This window comes from Hevea brasiliensis, chromosome 16 (assembly GCF_030052815.1).
Source record: "Hevea brasiliensis isolate MT/VB/25A 57/8 chromosome 16, ASM3005281v1, whole genome shotgun sequence".
In the NCBI taxonomy this organism is placed as follows: domain Eukaryota; kingdom Viridiplantae; phylum Streptophyta; class Magnoliopsida; order Malpighiales; family Euphorbiaceae; genus Hevea; species Hevea brasiliensis.
The window spans coordinates 71,132,483-71,150,726 of record NC_079508.1 but is presented as its reverse complement, the minus strand read 5'-3'; the positions used below and the strand labels follow the sequence as shown (position 1 = coordinate 71,150,726).

The following is an 18,244-nucleotide window of genomic DNA, read 5'->3' as shown; positions in this document are numbered from 1 at the left end:
AAAAAAAAAAAAAGACATCACATCACAGGGCATCTCCTAACTTAATTATTCTATAATAAAAAAATCTAGGGTGTGTATACACATTTAATTTATAAATTTTTATTTAAAAATGAATAAATTTATGACATGTCCGACTCATTTTCCTTTCCCATGCACACCAGGCCAACACAGATCTTAAAGCAAGGTGTAAATTATTTGGTCAGAACTCCTTCTCGCTTAAAAGATGAGCTGTTTCGCATTGGTCAGTGTTAACAACAATAAGTACTAGTGGCTAGTGCTATTTTTTATTTTTTATTTTTTTTTTTTTGTCGAATTGTAGCTAGTGCTGCTTAATCCATGTTTAATGTGGATTTCGACATTTTGTCCAGAAATTTGGGGGTTAGTTACGCGCGACTCTCTTCTTCTTCCTTTGCTGCTGTCACTTGCTGTGAACTACCTAAAAGTAAGAGTTTAATCTTGCATTTAGTTTCATTTTATGTGTTAGATTATGATCAGTTGATTGTTTTTTTTGTTCATTTTCAAGATTTAGAGATGAGGCTGTTGAAAGTAGCAACCTGTAATCTGAATCAGTGGGCAATGGATTTTGACTATAATTTGAACAACATAAAGGAGTCAATATCTAAGGCTAAAGAAGCTGGTGCAGTTATTAGACTCGGTCCTGAGCTTGAAATCACCGGTTATGGCTGTGAAGATCATTTCCTAGAACTTGATACTGTCACTCACGCGTAAGTTTCTTCTATATTATTATTTTTTGCAAGAAAACCCATGAATTTACAAGGTTGTGGAAGTGTCATTTGTTATATGTGTGTTTTGCTTTTGGTGAAATATATGAGCATTTGAACTCATGATCTATGGTGATTGAACTGATAATTATGATAATTATGCAAAAATGGTAGGTGGGATTGCTTGAAAGAAATTCTTGTTGATGATTGGACGGATGGAATATTATGCAGCATAGGAATGCCAGTTATCAAGGGATCAGAACGTTACAATTGCCAAGTTTTATGCATGAACAGAAAAATTATAATGATACGCCCAAAGATGAGGCCTGCAGATGGCAATGGTTACATGGAGCCCCGATGGTTCAAGCCATGGCAACAGAAAGATCAGCTAGTGGATTTTCAGCTGCCAGATGAAATAACAGCGGCTATATCACAGAAATCAGTACCTTTTGGTTATGGGTACATTCAATTTCTAGACACGTGAGGAACAGTGATCTGTTTTAATTTGATGTGCTTGCGGTATATAGATGGGTAATGTTATATTTGTATTCTCTATTCCTTGTTAGAGCTATTGCTGCAGAAGTTTGCAAAGAGCTATTTACCCCTTTGCCTTTTCATGATGATCTCGCACTCAATGGTGTTGAAGTTTTCATGAATGCAAGTGGAAGCAACCACCAAATCGGAAAAGCGCTTAATACCCGTCTCCGCGCTTTGATAGGTTTTACTCGTGGCCATGGAGGTGTTTACATGTACAGCAATCAGCGAGGATGTGATGGCGGTCGTTTTTACTACGGTACACAGAGCCACCGCCACTGGGCATATGTTTAAGCATACTCTTTGAAATGTTGTTACAAATAGTTTTCTGTTGCAGATGGATGCTCTTGTGTTCTTGTAAATGGAGAAGTGGTGTCCCTAGGCTCACAGTTTTCTTTGAAGGATGTTGAGGTTGTGCTTGCCCAAGTGGATTTGGATGCGGTACGCTATGCTTAGATATCTGTAATTTGTAACTACGTCAATGGATCTTGGGATTTGGATAAATCTAGATTTGAAATGAAAGAGGATATTTAGATTTGTGTTTTAATTGAAAAATCATAAAACATCAACATATATGGTTGTAGCATTTCGAAACCTTCCATGTTTATGTCCTCTAGTGTCTTGCTCGATGGCAGGTTGCTGCTAGAAGGGGATCAACAAGTGTTTTTCAACAAGAAAATGGAAGAACCAGAATATCGTCTGTAGCAGTACCATACAAACTCTGTCAACCTTTTAACCTTCAAATGCCCATTTCTAGCCCTATTAAGGTTTATTGCAGTTCACAACTAGTTTAGCGCTGTTTAGTAGAGTTGATTTATCTTTTCTCTTTTTTATTTGTTTCCCTATACCAACAAAATTCTCATGGCATATGGGAAATTAATTGTTCTGGAACTTATGAATCAACTATCCAAGTTTGCTAAATTGGCCATGATTATTACTCGTAGATCAATCTTTACTCTTCTGAGGAGGAACTATCCTTGGGCGCTGCTTGCTGGCTGTGGGACTACTTAAGAAGAAGTGGAGCTTCTGGATTTTTGCTTCCTCTTTCTGGTGGAGCTGACAGTTCTTCTGTCGCTGCTATTGTTGGTAGCATGTGCCAGCTTGTTGTGAAAGGTCAGCTCTATGAAGTTCACGCATTATTTTACTAATCTAATACTGCATCTTTTTCCTTTTCATTCCCAATTAAATCTCAACTTCATTAATCTAGGGGTATATGGTTCTTTATGCTATAAATGATCCATCTTTTGGTATGAGGGATGGAGCAGATGCTTGTTATTATGTTATTCTTCACTAGTGGCAGACATATGATGGCTGTCTGCCAAGTAAAAGAAAGGAGAAGGAAATCCAGTTTCTATGGTCCCACTCAGGTGGGGGTCCTAAGTTGGAATTGGAGACTATCATGCAATTCAAAAAATTGACTTAGATTTGACTGGTTGGTAGAGTTATATAGAGGAGTTTTCAGGTACAGTATCTTGGCTGCTAGGTATTTTAAAGTTTATTTGCGTGCAGTAGAGACATAGAAAGGCTCTTTCCCATCTTAGGAACCTGGAAAATTTGTCCTTGCAATCTTATGATTGTTAATAATTGATTAAGCTTGCAGAGATATCAAAAGGAAATGAACAAGTCAAAGCTGATGCAATGCGAATTGGATGTTACACCAATGGACAATATCCTATAGACAGCAAAGAATTTGCAAAGCGCATATTTTACACTGTATTCATGGGGTCCGAAAACAGGTAGGCAGGCATATGCTGATAGAAAAATTGCTTGACGAACTTTTTCACATTTTTGATATGATATTACAGTACGGGTTCCATTTTTTGTAGTTCCAAAATTATCAAAGGACGGGCGAAGGTTCTGGCTGATGAGATTGGTTCATGGCATCTTGATGTTTCAATAGAAATTGTTGTTTCTGCACTGTTATCAGTCATTCAAACACTTACAGGCAAGCAAACACTCAATAAGGTAAATAAGCAGTTATTCTGGCATCAGAAGCTTTTTCTGCTGTGCTCTGATGACTTTGAAGGTTTAAGCAATGCGCTATCCGCAATGATTACTGATTGAATTAGAGTAAACATTAAACACCATCATTCTTGTTGTGATTTTGTTAATCCGGTTTCCTTTTCACAGGTAGATGGGGGTTCTGATGTTGAGATTCAAGGGTTGCGGAACATTCAAGCGCGAATAAGAATGGTACTAGCATTAACGTTAGCCTCAGTCTTGCCTTGGGTTCACAAGAAGTCAGGATTTCATCTTGTTTTGAGTAGCTCTAATGTGGACAAAGAATTGAGTGGTCAACTAACAAAGGTACCCATTTATCTAATTTAGTAAATTTGATTTCTCCGTCATTTTTATCCAAGTCCATTCTTGTTTTAAACTGGGATTTTTATCCTCCTAATCATGTTCTACCCTAGGCTAGATCTTCACTTTTTAATGTGGATATGTTCAGTATATCTTTAATCTGTCCCAACTAGTTTCTAGCCAGAGTTTACTTTTTATTTCTTTTGCAGTATGGTTGTAGCTCAGCTGATATAAATCCAATTGGGAGCATCAATAAGCAGGATATTCATGCATTTCTGCGATGGGCTGCCACCAATCTTGGTTACTCATCCTTGGCAGAAATTCAAGCAGCTCTCCCAACTGTCAGTAAAATTAATGTTGCGATTTGCATTATCCATATAGCTCATTTGCCATACATATAGGATATGGAACGTACTTTATTTTTATCCAAGTAGTGGTAAAAGTCAATAGGCTTAAGCATAATACTTCATCTTGCATGAAACAGCTTGATGATCGGGGAAGGGAAATGACATCTGAGGAACTTTCTGTTTATGGAAAGTGGAGAACAATTTTCCGGTGTGGTCCAGTATCAATGTTTGAGGTGTGCCTTGTGGCTCATCGTCACTTATGAATGAAAGGCTTATGGCATTCAAAACTTCTGCTATGCTTAATAAATGTACATTGGTTGTTACAGAATCTCTGCCACAAATGGGGATCCACATTAACACCATTAGAGGTGGCTAATAAAGTGAAGAAATTCTTCAAGTACTATTCCATTAACCGGCACAAAATGACCGTCTTAACACCTTTTTATCATGCTCAGGTATTTCAATGTGAAGAAACAATTTTCAGAGAGTATACTATTGTTATTTTGTTAACTTGCACTTATAATCAATCCAATTGCACGCAGAGTTACTCACCAGATGATAACAGATGCGATATTCGTCAGTTTCTCTACAATACGAGATGGTCCTATCAATTCCGTAAGATTGATGAAATTGTTCAGGACTTGCAAGGTGAAAAAGTTGGCATTACAGAATCAAGTAACCGGGAAAACATTGGAGCTTCTTTAGGCTGATCGCAGGGGTGGCTTGTGGCAGCAGGCTAATAAGGCAATCCTAAAACCAGCCTTTAGCACAAAATTAAAGCTTGCATTTGAGCTAATTATTTGGAAATTAATCATAATCAGTTACCCACAGTTCCTTTCTTGATGTACTACAAGAAGTTTGTGGAACAAATATGTCACGAGTGCGTTACATCTTATTTGGTAATTTGTTCGATCTTTTTTATGAAATTTTTATTTTTATTTTTATTCTTTAAAATGAAATATTCTATGAGAAAAGAACGAGAAGAAACTGATAGAAAATTAATTTATGCCCAGTTGACACGTGTCAGTCTACGAAACGTGTCAACCTACGAAACGTGTCAAAAAAGCCTAAATTGTTCTGACACCGGGCCAAACCCGTCCAAGGGTCCGGGAACCAGATTTCAAACACCGTGAAAGTCGAGTTTTCTTTCTTTTTTTTTGGGAAAGGTTAAAGTCGAGTTAAATCAAACGCAGACGCAGTGTCTCAAAATTCCTATATAAAGCATTGTAAGTCCCCACCAAAATTCCAATATCGAGTCCAATTCCGACGATTCCAAGCAAACAGGGCCACAAATTTCTCCTCCTGTTCGCCGAGGCCTACCCGCCTACCATATAGCCATCAAATTTCGTGTCCGTAGCAAAAATTCGCATTTTTTTTTAAGGATTAGAAGATGAGGCTGTTGAAGGTAGCTACCTGTAACTTGAACCAGTGGGCGATGGATTTCGACTGCAATTTAAAGAACATTAAAGAGTCCATAGCCAAGGCCAAAGAAGCTGGTGCCGTTATTAGACTCGGCCCTGAGCTTGAAATCACTGGCTATGGCTGTGAAGATCATTTCTTGGAGCTCGATACCGTCACTCACGCGTAGGTCAATGAAGCCTTAATTTTCAATCGATAATTATGCAATGTTGTTTAATTGGGGTGATTTGAACTGCAGATGGGATTGCTTGAAAGAAATTCTGCTGGGGGATTGGACTGATGGGATATTGTGCAGCTTCGGGATGCCGGTTATTAAAGGATCAGAGCGTTACAATTGTCAAGTTTTGTGTTTGAACAGGAAAATTATAATGATACGCCCAAAAATGTGGCTCGCTAATGATGGTAATTACAGGGAGCTTCGATGGTTCACTGCATGGAAGCAAAATGATCAGCTTGTGGACTTTCATCTCCCAAATGAAGTTTCAAAGGCTATAAATCAGGATTCAGTGCCTTTTGGTTATGCTTTCATTCAGTTTTTAGATACGTAAGAAATAAAAGATGTGTCTTGATAATCTGTTTCTTGGTTTTGCTATCTTGGCATACTGATCGGCTGCTTAGCAAGAAGCTAATTCTTTCATTTTTATTCCTTAGAGCTGTTGCTGCTGAAGTTTGCGAAGAACTTTTCACCCCTATCCCACCTCATGCTGAGCTTGCCCTTAATGGGGTAGAAGTGTTTATGAATGCGAGTGGGAGTCACCACCAATTGAGGAAGCTTGATCTTCGTCTTCGTGCTTTTATAGGTGCTACTCATACTCGAGGAGGCGTTTATATGTACAGTAATCACCAAGGATGTGATGGTGGCCGCCTTTATTATGGTATATAAATGCTCTTAGTTGGGCATGTATTTAATTTTCAGGCTGTTGGTCTTTTGCTTATCTCAAGAATCTTCAACACGTTATTGATCAAGCACTACACTTTATTGTTGTTTTCTGGTTTGCTGTTTATACCCTTTAATAACTATCCTTTTATTAAATGCTTCAGCATGTTGATGATTTCTTTGTTTCAGATGGATGTTCTTGCATTATTGTAAATGGAGAAGTGGTTGCCCAAGGATCCCAATTTTCTTTAAAGGATGTTGAAGTTGTAATTGCCCAAGTAGATCTGGATGCGGTATGATCTATGATGCTTGGTAGCTTGTTTGTGCATTTACATTCTCTAAATATCTTGCAACATAAAACTGTCACCGAAATTTTCTTGACGCAATTATGTACCATTTTGAAACTTGTCACTGTTATATTTTCATTATTGCTATTAAGATTTGGCTCTAATACATCCTGTCTCTTGTTTGATGGCAGGTTGCTAGCCTTAGAGGATCTATAAGTAGTTTTCAAGAACAAGCAAGTTGCAAAACCACAGTATCATCAGTAGCAGTGCCGTACAATCTCTGTCAGCCCTTTAACCTGCAAATGTCCCTTTCCAGCCCCCTTAAGGTTTGGTCTTGATGCAGCACTATTGTTAAATCAAGATTGCTTGATTTCAACACCTAAAATTGTTGCCAGATTATTTTGTTCTTTACATGTCTTATTGAAGTTTGTTTTTGAAACTACTATCCTGTCTGACATGCTCAATGCAATAAGATCCTGCTTATCCAATGTAGTTTTTGAAATTATGGAATTTCCTCCTTTTTTTTTCTCTTTCTTCTGAGTTAGCACTGGCTGATGCTTTAGAATAGACTTGGCTCACAGTTTTGGTCCTTCCTAGTGCAAATCCATTTAGAAAGATGGAAACATGGCTTAGCACTAACTTAAATTTTCAGTAAGAAGATTGTTTGCAATAGAACAGCACCCACAGTGCTCTTTAGTATGCTTGATATAATCTTTTGGTAAAAACAACTGCAGAAACTGATCCTGTAGCTGATATATTATAGCCTTCACAGACTATTCTTTTGGGCAGCAGCAGAGTTCATTTTTTAAAGTATTGCTATCTTTATTAGTATTTATTTTTTGGTTTCCTTGTATGTGGAAATTAGTATGTTTTGACAATCCTTTGTATTAACTAATCATTGAAATATCAATTATGACAATTGCAAGTCAACAACCATGTTTGCTAAATTAATCAATGATTTATGATCTATAGATCAACTATCATTCTCCTGAAGAGGAAATAGCCTTTGGCCCTGGTTGCTGGCTCTGGGACTATCTAAGAAGAAGTGGAGCTTCTGGATTTCTGCTTCCTCTTTCTGGTGGAGCGGATAGTTCCTCTGTGGCTGCTATTGTTGGTTGCATGTGCCAACTTGTTGTGAAAGGTCAGTATTATAAAGTTAAAGTGCTGGTTTTGTGTTCTAGTACTGTCTCTTAGTTTAGTGTTTGAGAGCCTTGATTTTATTGTTTATGAGACGGGTAGAAAAATGCACCAATAAATGTTTTCAGGTAGTATCTTTGCTCCCAACTAGCATAAGTTTATATGTGCAACAGAGATAAAAAGGCTTATTCCTATTCTATGATCCTCAAGCATGAATCCTATAATTACTATTCATTGGTTGGTCACATTGCTTGCAGAGATTGCAAATGGGGATGAACAAGTCAAAGCTGATGCAATACGAATTGGACATTACACCAATGGGCAATTTCCTACCGACAGCAAAGAATTTGCAAAGCGAATATTTTATACTGTATTTATGGGGTCTGAAAACAGGTTGGTACATGCAGACAGATATTTTGCATTTCTTACTTTGTTTATTCTTGTGGTTTTGTTAGACTTGCATTCATATTCAGAAAATATCATAGTTATCAAAGTAGTATCAAAGACAAGCACTTGACTTTTCAATTATTTGTTCTATTGCTGAATGAAGAACTTTCTGGTTTTTGATTGTTACAATGTCATTAATTTGCAGTAACAGGATTTGTTTTCTGCAGTTCTGAAGCCACAAGACAGCGGGCAAAGGTTCTAGCAGATGAGATTGGTTCATGGCATCTTGATGTTTCAATAGATGGTGTTATTTCTGCATTGCTATCGTTGTTTCAAACCCTAACTGGAAAGCGACCACGTTACAAGGTAAAAAGGTTATTATAAATTATCCTTCAGTTCAGTGTGAAGATTCTTTCCAACCCCAATCAGCATTTTTCTCTGCCATCTAAGGATTCTTTGCCCAAAAGAGAAGTCAGTTTATGAGATAAGGTGGTTATTCTAGATTCTCTACGAGCTTATGCTTCAAGAGCTTCTCTATGGGCTTATGGTTCTTTAAGCATTATTTAGCTTGATTGGAGGACATTACTTTTTTATTCTCATTTTCATGCTTCTGCCTCTAATTGTGTGAAGGTCTTCATAGGAGGTATATATATATATATATCTGCATTGTGCACTAATTATTCATTTCATCAATGAAATCTTAATCATGGGCTGAAATCTTATCTATAACTTTATTTTCAAAATTTTCTTTCTGAGAACTAAAAGCCTTTTTTTTCCTTTTCATTTGAGTTTGTTCTTGTGTTTCAATCATTACCACGGTTTCCTGATTTTGGGCAAGCACCAATCCTTTCATTAAAATTTTCAATCAGCTTTTTTTTTTAACAGGTAGATGGGGGTTCTAATATTGAGAACCTAGGGTTGCAGAACATTCAAGCTCGAATCAGAATGGTGCTAGCATTTATGTTAGCCTCACTCTTGCCTTGGGTTCATAATAAATCAGGTTTTTATCTCGTTTTGGGTAGCTCTAATGTGGATGAAGGACTGCGTGGTTACCTGACAAAGGTAGTACCCTATTTACTAATTGGATAATTTTCAGTTTTTTTTTTTTTTTGTTCAAACCGAAATTGCTTTTCTTTGTTAGCAAACTTGGGTACTTCATTTCTAACCACGTATGGATGGAGTATAGTTCGCTAACTTTTCCTAACCATTTAAATGTTGTTTGTTGCCTCAAATATCTTGTTCAATTTTTCATAAGTTAAGAAAATTAGATAGGATTAATTTTACTTGTAATCACTAAACATATCAATAAATTACTACACGGCCATTAGCCCTTAATTGGTATCAACAAAATACTAAGGTTTAATTTTGTTTCGGTATGGTCACTACTGCCACTCTTTATAGAAATGTAGTCAAATGTACTGTGTTGGCAAAGTAAGTTCTAAAATCAATTTTTAATTTTAGGAATATGTTTAAAAAAAACTTGGTTATGATGCAAAAAATTTAGTTGAAATTTTATAAAAATCTGGCAGTCATGGTCTTATTGAAACAAAATCACAGACATGTGATTTTGTTCATACAAATTGAAGCTTAATGAATAATGACTATGTTAGATTTAGTGATAAGTGCCCATTGATAAAAAAAGCCAAATTGATCATGGCCATTGATTTTTTCAGTTTGATGATGATTTCTTCATTTCTAACTTGAAATTGACGCGATTGGTAGTTAATCTGTCTTAACTGTTTCTAACAAGAATTCACTTTTTTATTTCTTTTGCAGTATGATTGTAGCTCGGCAGATATAAATCCAATAGGAAGTATTAGCAAGCAGGATCTTCGGGCATTTTTGCGATGGGCTGCCATCCATCTTGGTTACTTATCCTTGGCAGAAGTTGAAGCAGCACCTCCAACTGCTGAATTGGAGCCTATACGTTCAAACTACAGTCAGGTATACTCATTTGTTGTCTTTAATTATTTCCCTTGTGTCAAGATCTGCTAAACCCGTTCCTTTCCCTTTTTTGGCTCTTTCCTTGGTGGTCTCCCATGCTATTTAAAAATTTTACTTCTCTTATAGGGTGTTGTCTGCATCTGCCCACTTACCGCTGTTTATTTTTTGCCTCAAATTTTCTGTTCAATAAAAAATGATGGTTGAAGTTCCTAGGTAGCCAGTATACGTGAGGTTAAATGGACAATTTAGCTAGATGGTCTGATTAATTTCACATGTGTTGGCTGCTAGTCTTATTCACCATCATTTTTTCAAGTAGGGAACTTGCTGGCAGTTGGATTATTCCTTTGTCCTTCAACAGCCAAAATTTCTTTCTTCCATTCATTCTTCCACTCCAATCATAATATAAATCATTTTACTGGAATTGGCTAATGTGGCAGTTTATTCACTGTCCAGAAGCATTATTTTTATTCAAGTGATAATTGGAGCTCTAATACTATGTGCTGCATTGAACAGCTTGATGAAGTTGACATGGGAATGACATATGAGGAGCTCTCAGTTTATGGAAGGTTGCGCAAAATTTTCCGCTGTGGACCAGTGTCGATGTTTGAGGTGTGGTTCAGAGTTCACCATATTTCATAAATGGCTTATTGTGTTCAAAATCTCACTTTGTTTTGTATAATGGTGACTGTTACAGAATCTCTGCTACAAATGGGGTTCAAGATTAACTCCATCACAGGTGGCTGATAAAGTGAAACACTTCTTCAAGTACTATTCCATTAATCGCCACAAAATGACCATCTTAACACCTTCTTATCATGCGGAGGTATTTCAATGTCAAAGAGAAAATTCAATGTCCATTTATCAAATCTTTGTTCAAAGAACTTATGCCTATCTTGGTTGCAGAGTTATTCACCAGAGGATAACAGGTTCGATCTTCGTCAGTTTCTGTACAATGCAAGATGGCCCTATCAATTCCGTAAGATTGATCAACTTGTTCCGGAATTAAATGGGGATAAAGTTGCTTTCAGAGAATCAAATGACAAGGAAAAATTGGGTGCTTCTTCAAACGGAGTAGTAGGGATGGGGGTTGTGGCAGCAGGCTCCGGTGATCCAAAAGCTGGCCTTTAATTTTAAAGAGCGAAGTAGAAACTTGCACCAGAAATAATAACATGCAAATAAATTGTTTGCCCGTGTCCATTTTGATTTCTATCAAAGGCATACAACATGGTTTCATTGCCTCTTCTCAACCATCTGGCCAGACCCAACTTATATTCTTTTTCAACATTCCAGCCGTTTTTTGTAAGCAGTAACAAATTCAGCAGTGTATAACTTTCAATGTGACTAAATTACAAGGTTTACCAAATACAATTTCAAAATTTACAGTTCTATCAATTAATGTGAAACAATTTAATGACCAATATTAAATGAAATTGTAGACTTTTAGAGGCTAAGACTTTGTTTTATAAGAAAATATATTTTTTACAGTTTCTAGTATTTGGGAGACTCAATATTAAGGAAAATAATTTTTTTTTTAAAATATTATTTTTTAAACTTTCACAAATTGAGTCTTGATTTGATTATTTATTTTTAATTTTGATTTAAAATATACTTTTACTTGTTAATTTAAAAATAAATAGTTATGAATTTTGAACTTTTTTAAATAATTTAAATGTTTAACAGTATGTGCTTAGTCAAATTAAATATTATTATACTTGCATAACTAATTCAAATTAAAACATAAAGTGATTATTCAACCTTAAAATGAATTTTAGAAAATTATTTCATTTTCATTCTTGTATTTAAACTATTAAAATAAAGCATCTCAATTTTAATTCTATCTTTAAAAAATTCTCTCTGCTTACAATAGTATGTTAACAAAGTAAAAATATATAATTATTGTTTTACTTACTCTCTTTTATTTCTTTTTTATGTTTAAATTAATTATTAACAAAATTATTTTATTTTTTATTTAAATGCACCATTTATTAAATCTATTGACAAAAAAATTATTCATTAGTTTATATTTTATCTGTTTTTTAATTATTAATTTAAATTTTATTAAACCTTAATTGAGTTTATCAATTTACCTTTAACCTTACTATTTAGTAATTTTTTTTTAATTTTAACTAAATAATTTAAATATCAATTAGCGTAGTTATCCTCTTTAATTTTGAAAAGTAATTTTTTAAAAATATAATTGAATTAAACAATTAGATTAAATCTATAAGTTAATTAATAAAATTAAACAATCACCATCCATCAATAATTATTAATTAATTTAATTATTAATATGAAATAAAAAAAAATGAAATTGTAATTTCATTACAACAAATTAAAATTTAGATTTAAAAATAAAATAACATCCTAAATTTAGGAACAATTTACCCTCCATAATAATAGTGCGTTCATCCAATTATACTTTGGCAAAAGCCAAACCCATCCTATAGCTTGAAACTCAGCAGGACAGCTAAAACAAAATAAGGCATGTTTTAACGCAAGAAACTACAGAAATAGTAAAAACATAAAGGAATCTCTTCAATGCATTTTAACCTCCAAAAAAAAAAAAAAAAAAAAAAAAACAGGAGAAGGAAGGGAAAATTCCTTTCCCTTTAGCTTCTACCATCAGAGTTTTACAGTATTCTCAATCAACCTCGCCTAGCCTACATCCTCATTTTTTTTCCCTCCGAAGCAAAGATTCTTAAAGCTCATCATGTGAATCTTCATCTTCCGCTGATCCACCACCTGGGGCTCCACCAGATCTCTGATATACAGACGTGATGATTGGGTTGCAAACAGCTTCAACCTCCTTGAGCTTCTCTTCATAGTCTTCCTTCTCAACATTCTGGTTGTCATCAAGCCACTCAAGGGCCTCTTTCACAGCAGTTTCAATTTTCTCCTTCTCATCAGACTCAAGCTTGTCAGCAAGCTTGTCTTTGTCATTAATCTGGTTCTTCATGTTATAAACATAGGTCTCCAGACTGTTACGAGCATCAATCCTTTCCTTCACTTTCTTGTCCTCCTCAGCAAACTCTTCTGCCTCTCGCACCATTCGTTCAATTTCCTCCTGGCTAAGTCGACCCTTGTCATTGGTAATTGTGATCTTATCTGATTTACCTGTGCCTTTGTCTTCGGCCTTCACATTGACGATGCCATTGGCATCAACTTCAAACGTAACCTCAATTTGAGGGGTTCCTCTGCTTCAAAGAATCAAAGAATGTTAAACTCCCAGAAGGGGCAATAGTTCTCAAAAAAAAAAAAAAACAGAAGAAAGAGACAACTAAAGATGGAAATAGACCTTGGAGCTGGAGGAATTCCAGTCAGATCAAATTTCCCAAGCAGTCTGCAATCCTTTGTAAGACTCCTTTCACCCTCAAAGACCTGGTATCAAACCAGAAGCAACTAAGTTAAGATTCAAGCATACAATCCATCAAAAAGCAAGCAAATATAACAATAATTATACCTGAATGGAGACAGTAGTCTGCTGATCCTGGTAAGTTGTAAAAACTTGAGATTTCTTGGTTGGGATAACAGTGTTCCTTGGAATCAACTTGGTCATCACCCCACCAACTGTTTCAATACCCAGTGTAAGGGGAGCCACATCCAGAAGAAGAATATCTGCATCCAGCATGCAACAAGATCCATTGTAAGTCATATAGGTCAAATTGCAGTCTTCACAAGAACATAACACCATTTTCATTAGCAATGACATATCATTCACAATTAAATGAGAATCACCAAGCACTTACCTTTGGTTTCATCACCACCCTCTCCACTCAAGATGCCACCTTGAACAGCAGCACCATACGCAACAGCCTCATCTGGGTTCACACCCTTGTTAGGCTCCTTTCCATCAAAATAATCCTTAAGGAGCTGTTGAACCTTTGGAATTCTAGTGCTGCCACCAACAAGAACAATCTCATCAATCTGGCGTTTCTCCAATCCAGCATCTTCCATGGCCTTCTTCACAGGTCCCATGGTCTTCCTGAACAAATCATTGTTCAATTCTTCAAACCGAGCTCTGGTGAGTGGTTCAGAGAAGTCAATTCCATCAAAAAGAGATTCAATCTCCACACGGACTTGGTGCTGGCTGCTAAGAGCTCTCTTGGCTCGCTCAGCCTCCCTCCTGAGCTTTCCAAGGGCCCTGTTGTCCTTGCTGATATCCTTTCCATGCTTCTTCTTAATCAATTTAATGAAGTACTCCATAACCCTTTGATCAAAGTCCTCACCTGGAAGAAAATAGACAATATGCATACATTCATGACATCTGAAAATGATAGCAATGTGATTACAAAGCATGCATAGCCTAGAGATACAAGTGCAAAGAAAAGTAACAGAATATGCATAGAAAATTCTCACCTCCCAAATGAGTGTCTCCATTTGTCGAGAGAACCTCAAAAACACCATTGTCAATTGTCAAGATACTGACATCAAATGTTCCACCACCAAGATCAAAGACAAGAATGTTCTTCTCACCACCTTTCTTATCCAAACCATAAGCGATAGCAGCAGCAGTTGGTTCATTAATAATTCTTGCCACATTTAGTCCAGCAATAACACCAGCATCCTTGGTAGCCTGCCTCTGGGCATCATTGAAGTAAGCTGCACAATGAACAGGAAGACCAAATTAGTAAAAGTAAAGAATTGACAGAACATTTGAATATAAATTTTCTAACCAGGAACATATGAATATAGCTTTGCTAACCAGGAACAGTGACCACAGCATCCTTGATTTTCTTCCCAAGGAATGCTTCAGCTGTTTCCTTCATTTTAATCAGTACCATAGCGCTGATCTCTTCAGGACTGAAGACCTTGGTCTCCCCATCCTTAATCTTAACCTGGATGTATGGCTTGCCATCCTTGTTCACAATCTTATATGGAACCAGCTTCATGTCCCTCTGGACCTCCTTGTCTTCAAACCTTTAAAAAGAGAAGCCACAATAAGCATACAACTCAGCAACATCCCATAAACATAGATTAACAAATTGAGTGGAATGCATTACTTTCTTCCAATAAGTCTCTTGACGTCAAAGATGGTCCTTTCGGGATTGACAGCTGCCTGGTTCTTTGCAGCCTCACCGATAAGCCTCTCACTGTCAGTGAAAGCAACCCATGATGGGGTAATACGGTTTCCTTGGTCATTTGCTATAATTTCAACATGGCCGTTCTTGTAAACGCCAACACAAGAATAAGTAGTGCCAAGATCTATCCCAATGACTGTTCCCAACTTGGTGGCTTCTTCTTTCGCAATGGAAATTGCAAAGAGACATCCTAAAATGCAGACAAAACTACGTTAAAACTGGACAAATTCCAACAATTCTAAACTGAAAACTATTAACTCCAGTGGCGTAATCATAGAAGCTAAAAAAAAAAAAATCTAGAAAGCGAAAAGGCGACTGCAATAAGGTAACAACTATCAGCGTAGAACGCAAGAATTAAGAAGCCTCAATACACATGAAAGCTAAAGCTTCATGCATGATGGCTTTGTATCAACCACTACGATTTAAATCAAACGCGCACTAACTACTTGTTAAAATTCTTGAAAACAGGAGAAATCGACACTATTAGCACGTGACAGAACACTGTAATCGCTAGTATCTCAGTATTGGTTACTGTAAATACAACAAACATTTCCATTATAAACAACTAAATCCAAACAGATCTAACGCATTACTGAATCGATCATTAATAGCTGAAAATAGTAATCAAAACAATGAAATGAAGCCCGATCTGTGACAGTTATTTTCTCTCAGATGAACAAACAAATCAACAAAAACGAACAAACAAAAAGGAAAAATTGAAAATCAGATCTTTGATCACGAGAAGCAACACTCACCTAAGAAGACGATAGCGGATACAATCACTCCACGAGATCTCCAAGAGCCAGCCATGGAAATGAACTCTTCTCTCTTTCCTTACCTCTCTCTGTATCTCAGCTTCAAGTTGTGTGTTTCAATTTTTATTGCTATTTTTAACACTGTGTTTCTCCATAAAATCGCGTGTGAGAGGCTTCAACTTCTTATAGAAACTCAGCACGATGCCGCTTCTGCTGGTCAGGTCGACGAGAAGGGAATATGTCATCTCTGATGACGTGGACCAATCAATTTTCGAAATGAAAGAGTTCAGCCAATTAAATTGGTTCTCGTGTTGGTAGAATCGTGGCCGTTTATGATTATTGGAAAGATCTACGTGTCTGCGTTTCGCTCCCTTGCTCCAATTTTGAAACTCTTTCTTTTTCCTAATCTTTGTCGGTTCATGATGGGCCTATTCCGTTGCCAGCCTAAGCCCAATTCCAATGATTTCGGCTACGAATTCCAACAGCTCCAATTAGGGCTGAAAATTAAGCCTCAAATTTGAATATTATATAACATAAAATAATATTATTATTGAATTTAAATTTTATATATTAAATATTTATTATTTAAATTTATTTATATAAGTAATTAATTAAATATAAAAAGTGTATTTTATAATAATATTTATAATTTTTTAAATATTATATTTCCAATATTATCAGATTATTAAAATATAAATTATCAATAAAGGTTTTTATATAAATTATTAATAAAATATAAAAATTAAATGAGTTTTAGTATTTAAATAATATAATTAAATTTGAAATTGATGTGTAATTTGTAATAAATTTTAATTGAATTTATAAACACTGAAAATATTAATTAAATTTGTGAATGATAATTTTCATGAATACTGTCTATGTTGTCATTTCAAATTTCAAATTTCAAATTTTATTTAGAATATATAATTTATCAGTTTAATTATGAATCGGAGTAATTAAAAAAAATAAGAAATTTAAAATATAAGAAACAGATCAAATTGAATTGAAAAAATATAAAAAAAATAATTCCAATTTAGTTCATTGATCTTTCAATTCACATTATACATGTAAGAGTTATCAAGTGTCAATATCCAAGTGAGATAAAAAAAAAAAAAAAAAAATTAACATACAAAAGCAAAACACACAATTCTCCTTAAAGAGTTCTCAAACACATAAACAATCAACAACAAACACAACATATGAGCATAAACTGAATCGATTTTAAAATTTAAAAAAATTATAAAAGTTAATTTTATAACTCAATTTTTTAATTAAATTAATCAATTTAAATTTAAAATTAATTATAAAATTTATAAAAAAATTGAATCGATAAATTAAAAAATTAATTTAATTTAACTTAATTTTTTTTTATTTAGCATTGTTTAGTACTCGATCATATGCTTTCCATGTCTCACATTATATTAGAGTTTCTACAGTTGCTCTAAGCCCTATTATTTTTTAACACACACACACACACACATATATATAAATGATAAGATTACTATTTTTCTTTCTATTCGTTGTAACATCCCTAATTTCAAATAATTATTAATATATATATATATATATATATATATATATATATATATATATATATATATATATATATATATATATATATCTACTCGGCCCGAAATTGCAGATCTAGGCGATGATCGAATTTCTACGAAATGAAAGTACATACGCAAAGTCCACAATACCAGAATTAGCATTGTTTAGTACTCGATCATATGCTTTCCATGTCTCACATTATATTAGAGTTTCTACAGTTGCTGTAAATCCTAATATATAGTAATCTTATCATTTATATATACGTGTGTGTGTGTGTGTTAAAAAATAATAGGACTTACAGCAACTGTAGAAACTCTAATATAATGTGAGACATGGAAAGCATATGATCGAGTACTAAACAATGCTAACTCTGATATTGTGAACTTTGCATATGTACTTTCATTTCGTAGAAATTCGATTGTCACCTGGATTTGCAATTTCGGGCTGAGCAGATAAACTGCTGGAATCATTTTAGAACTGGGTCAAGATTATAGGCTATCTCACCGTTTTTAGACATTCTGGACGCGTTCCAGTTGTCAGATTTGGCATAGGTAAACTCAAACTCTACATTACTCAATTTTTGCCTTGTACTGGGTTAGAATAAATTTTATAAAATATTCGTGAATGATAAGAAAATTACAATTCCTATTGCAATAGCGTTATAATATTGTTTAAGGACCGCGGGGCAGGTTTATAGAATTTTTAAAGTTAGTTTGGATAGTTTTTTAAAAATATTAGTTTTGAAGTCTTATAATTGAGTTATCTAATATTGTGATTATTGCTTGGTTTAGAGGGCCCAGAGGGGCCATATAATGATGATAAGATGTGGGTTGAGTTTAGAAGTGTTATTTGAACCATTTTGCAGGTTGAGTAGGTCATAGGTATAGGGGAAATTCTACCAGATT

General features: G+C 35.0%; 3 protein-coding genes across 8 annotated transcripts; 2 read left to right on the top strand and 1 right to left on the bottom strand.

The window, feature by feature from the left end:
• The first annotated feature begins 123 nt into the window (after nt 1-123).
• LOC110643867 (glutamine-dependent NAD(+) synthetase) lies at nt 124-4,848 on the top strand. Of its 6 annotated transcripts, none has more exons than XM_058137562.1 (15): nt 124-241; nt 369-442; nt 496-725; nt 954-1,202; nt 1,289-1,515; nt 1,594-1,697; nt 1,892-2,023; nt 2,201-2,369; nt 2,857-2,992; nt 3,083-3,221; nt 3,387-3,563; nt 3,767-3,898; nt 4,042-4,137; nt 4,231-4,359; nt 4,447-4,848. In XM_058137562.1, exons 1-15 carry the CDS (start codon nt 127-129, stop codon nt 4,612-4,614), a joined length of 2,277 nt encoding a protein of 758 aa, XP_057993545.1. In that variant the 5' UTR covers nt 124-126; the 3' UTR covers nt 4,615-4,848. The 6 variants fall into 6 exon arrangements, with proteins under 6 accessions (XP_057993545.1, XP_057993544.1, XP_057993543.1 ...); XM_058137561.1 differs by having other exon boundaries at nt 897-1,181; XM_058137560.1 differs by having other exon boundaries at nt 897-1,202.
• Nucleotides 4,849-4,981: 133 nt separating this feature from the next.
• Nucleotides 4,982-11,347, top strand: LOC110643868 (glutamine-dependent NAD(+) synthetase). The gene is made up of 13 exons (XM_021796388.2): nt 4,982-5,488; nt 5,562-5,867; nt 5,975-6,198; nt 6,390-6,493; nt 6,679-6,813; nt 7,460-7,628; nt 7,882-8,017; nt 8,239-8,377; nt 8,897-9,073; nt 9,788-9,955; nt 10,469-10,564; nt 10,650-10,778; nt 10,859-11,347. The coding sequence occupies exons 1-13, from the start codon at nt 5,295-5,297 to the stop codon at nt 11,081-11,083; spliced, it is 2,202 nt and encodes a 733-aa protein (XP_021652080.2). The 5' UTR covers nt 4,982-5,294; the 3' UTR covers nt 11,084-11,347.
• A 925-nt stretch (nt 11,348-12,272) lies between these two features.
• Nucleotides 12,273-15,989, bottom strand: LOC110643863 (luminal-binding protein 5). Its single transcript, XM_021796381.2, has 8 exons — nt 15,789-15,989; nt 14,956-15,223; nt 14,658-14,872; nt 14,312-14,554; nt 13,702-14,181; nt 13,416-13,570; nt 13,251-13,333; nt 12,273-13,149 (listed from the first exon to the last, which is right to left on the bottom strand). The coding sequence occupies exons 1-8, from the start codon at nt 15,841-15,843 to the stop codon at nt 12,654-12,656; spliced, it is 1,995 nt and encodes a 664-aa protein (XP_021652073.1). The 5' UTR covers nt 15,844-15,989; the 3' UTR covers nt 12,273-12,653.
• Between the last annotated feature and the right edge of the window lie 2,255 nt (nt 15,990-18,244).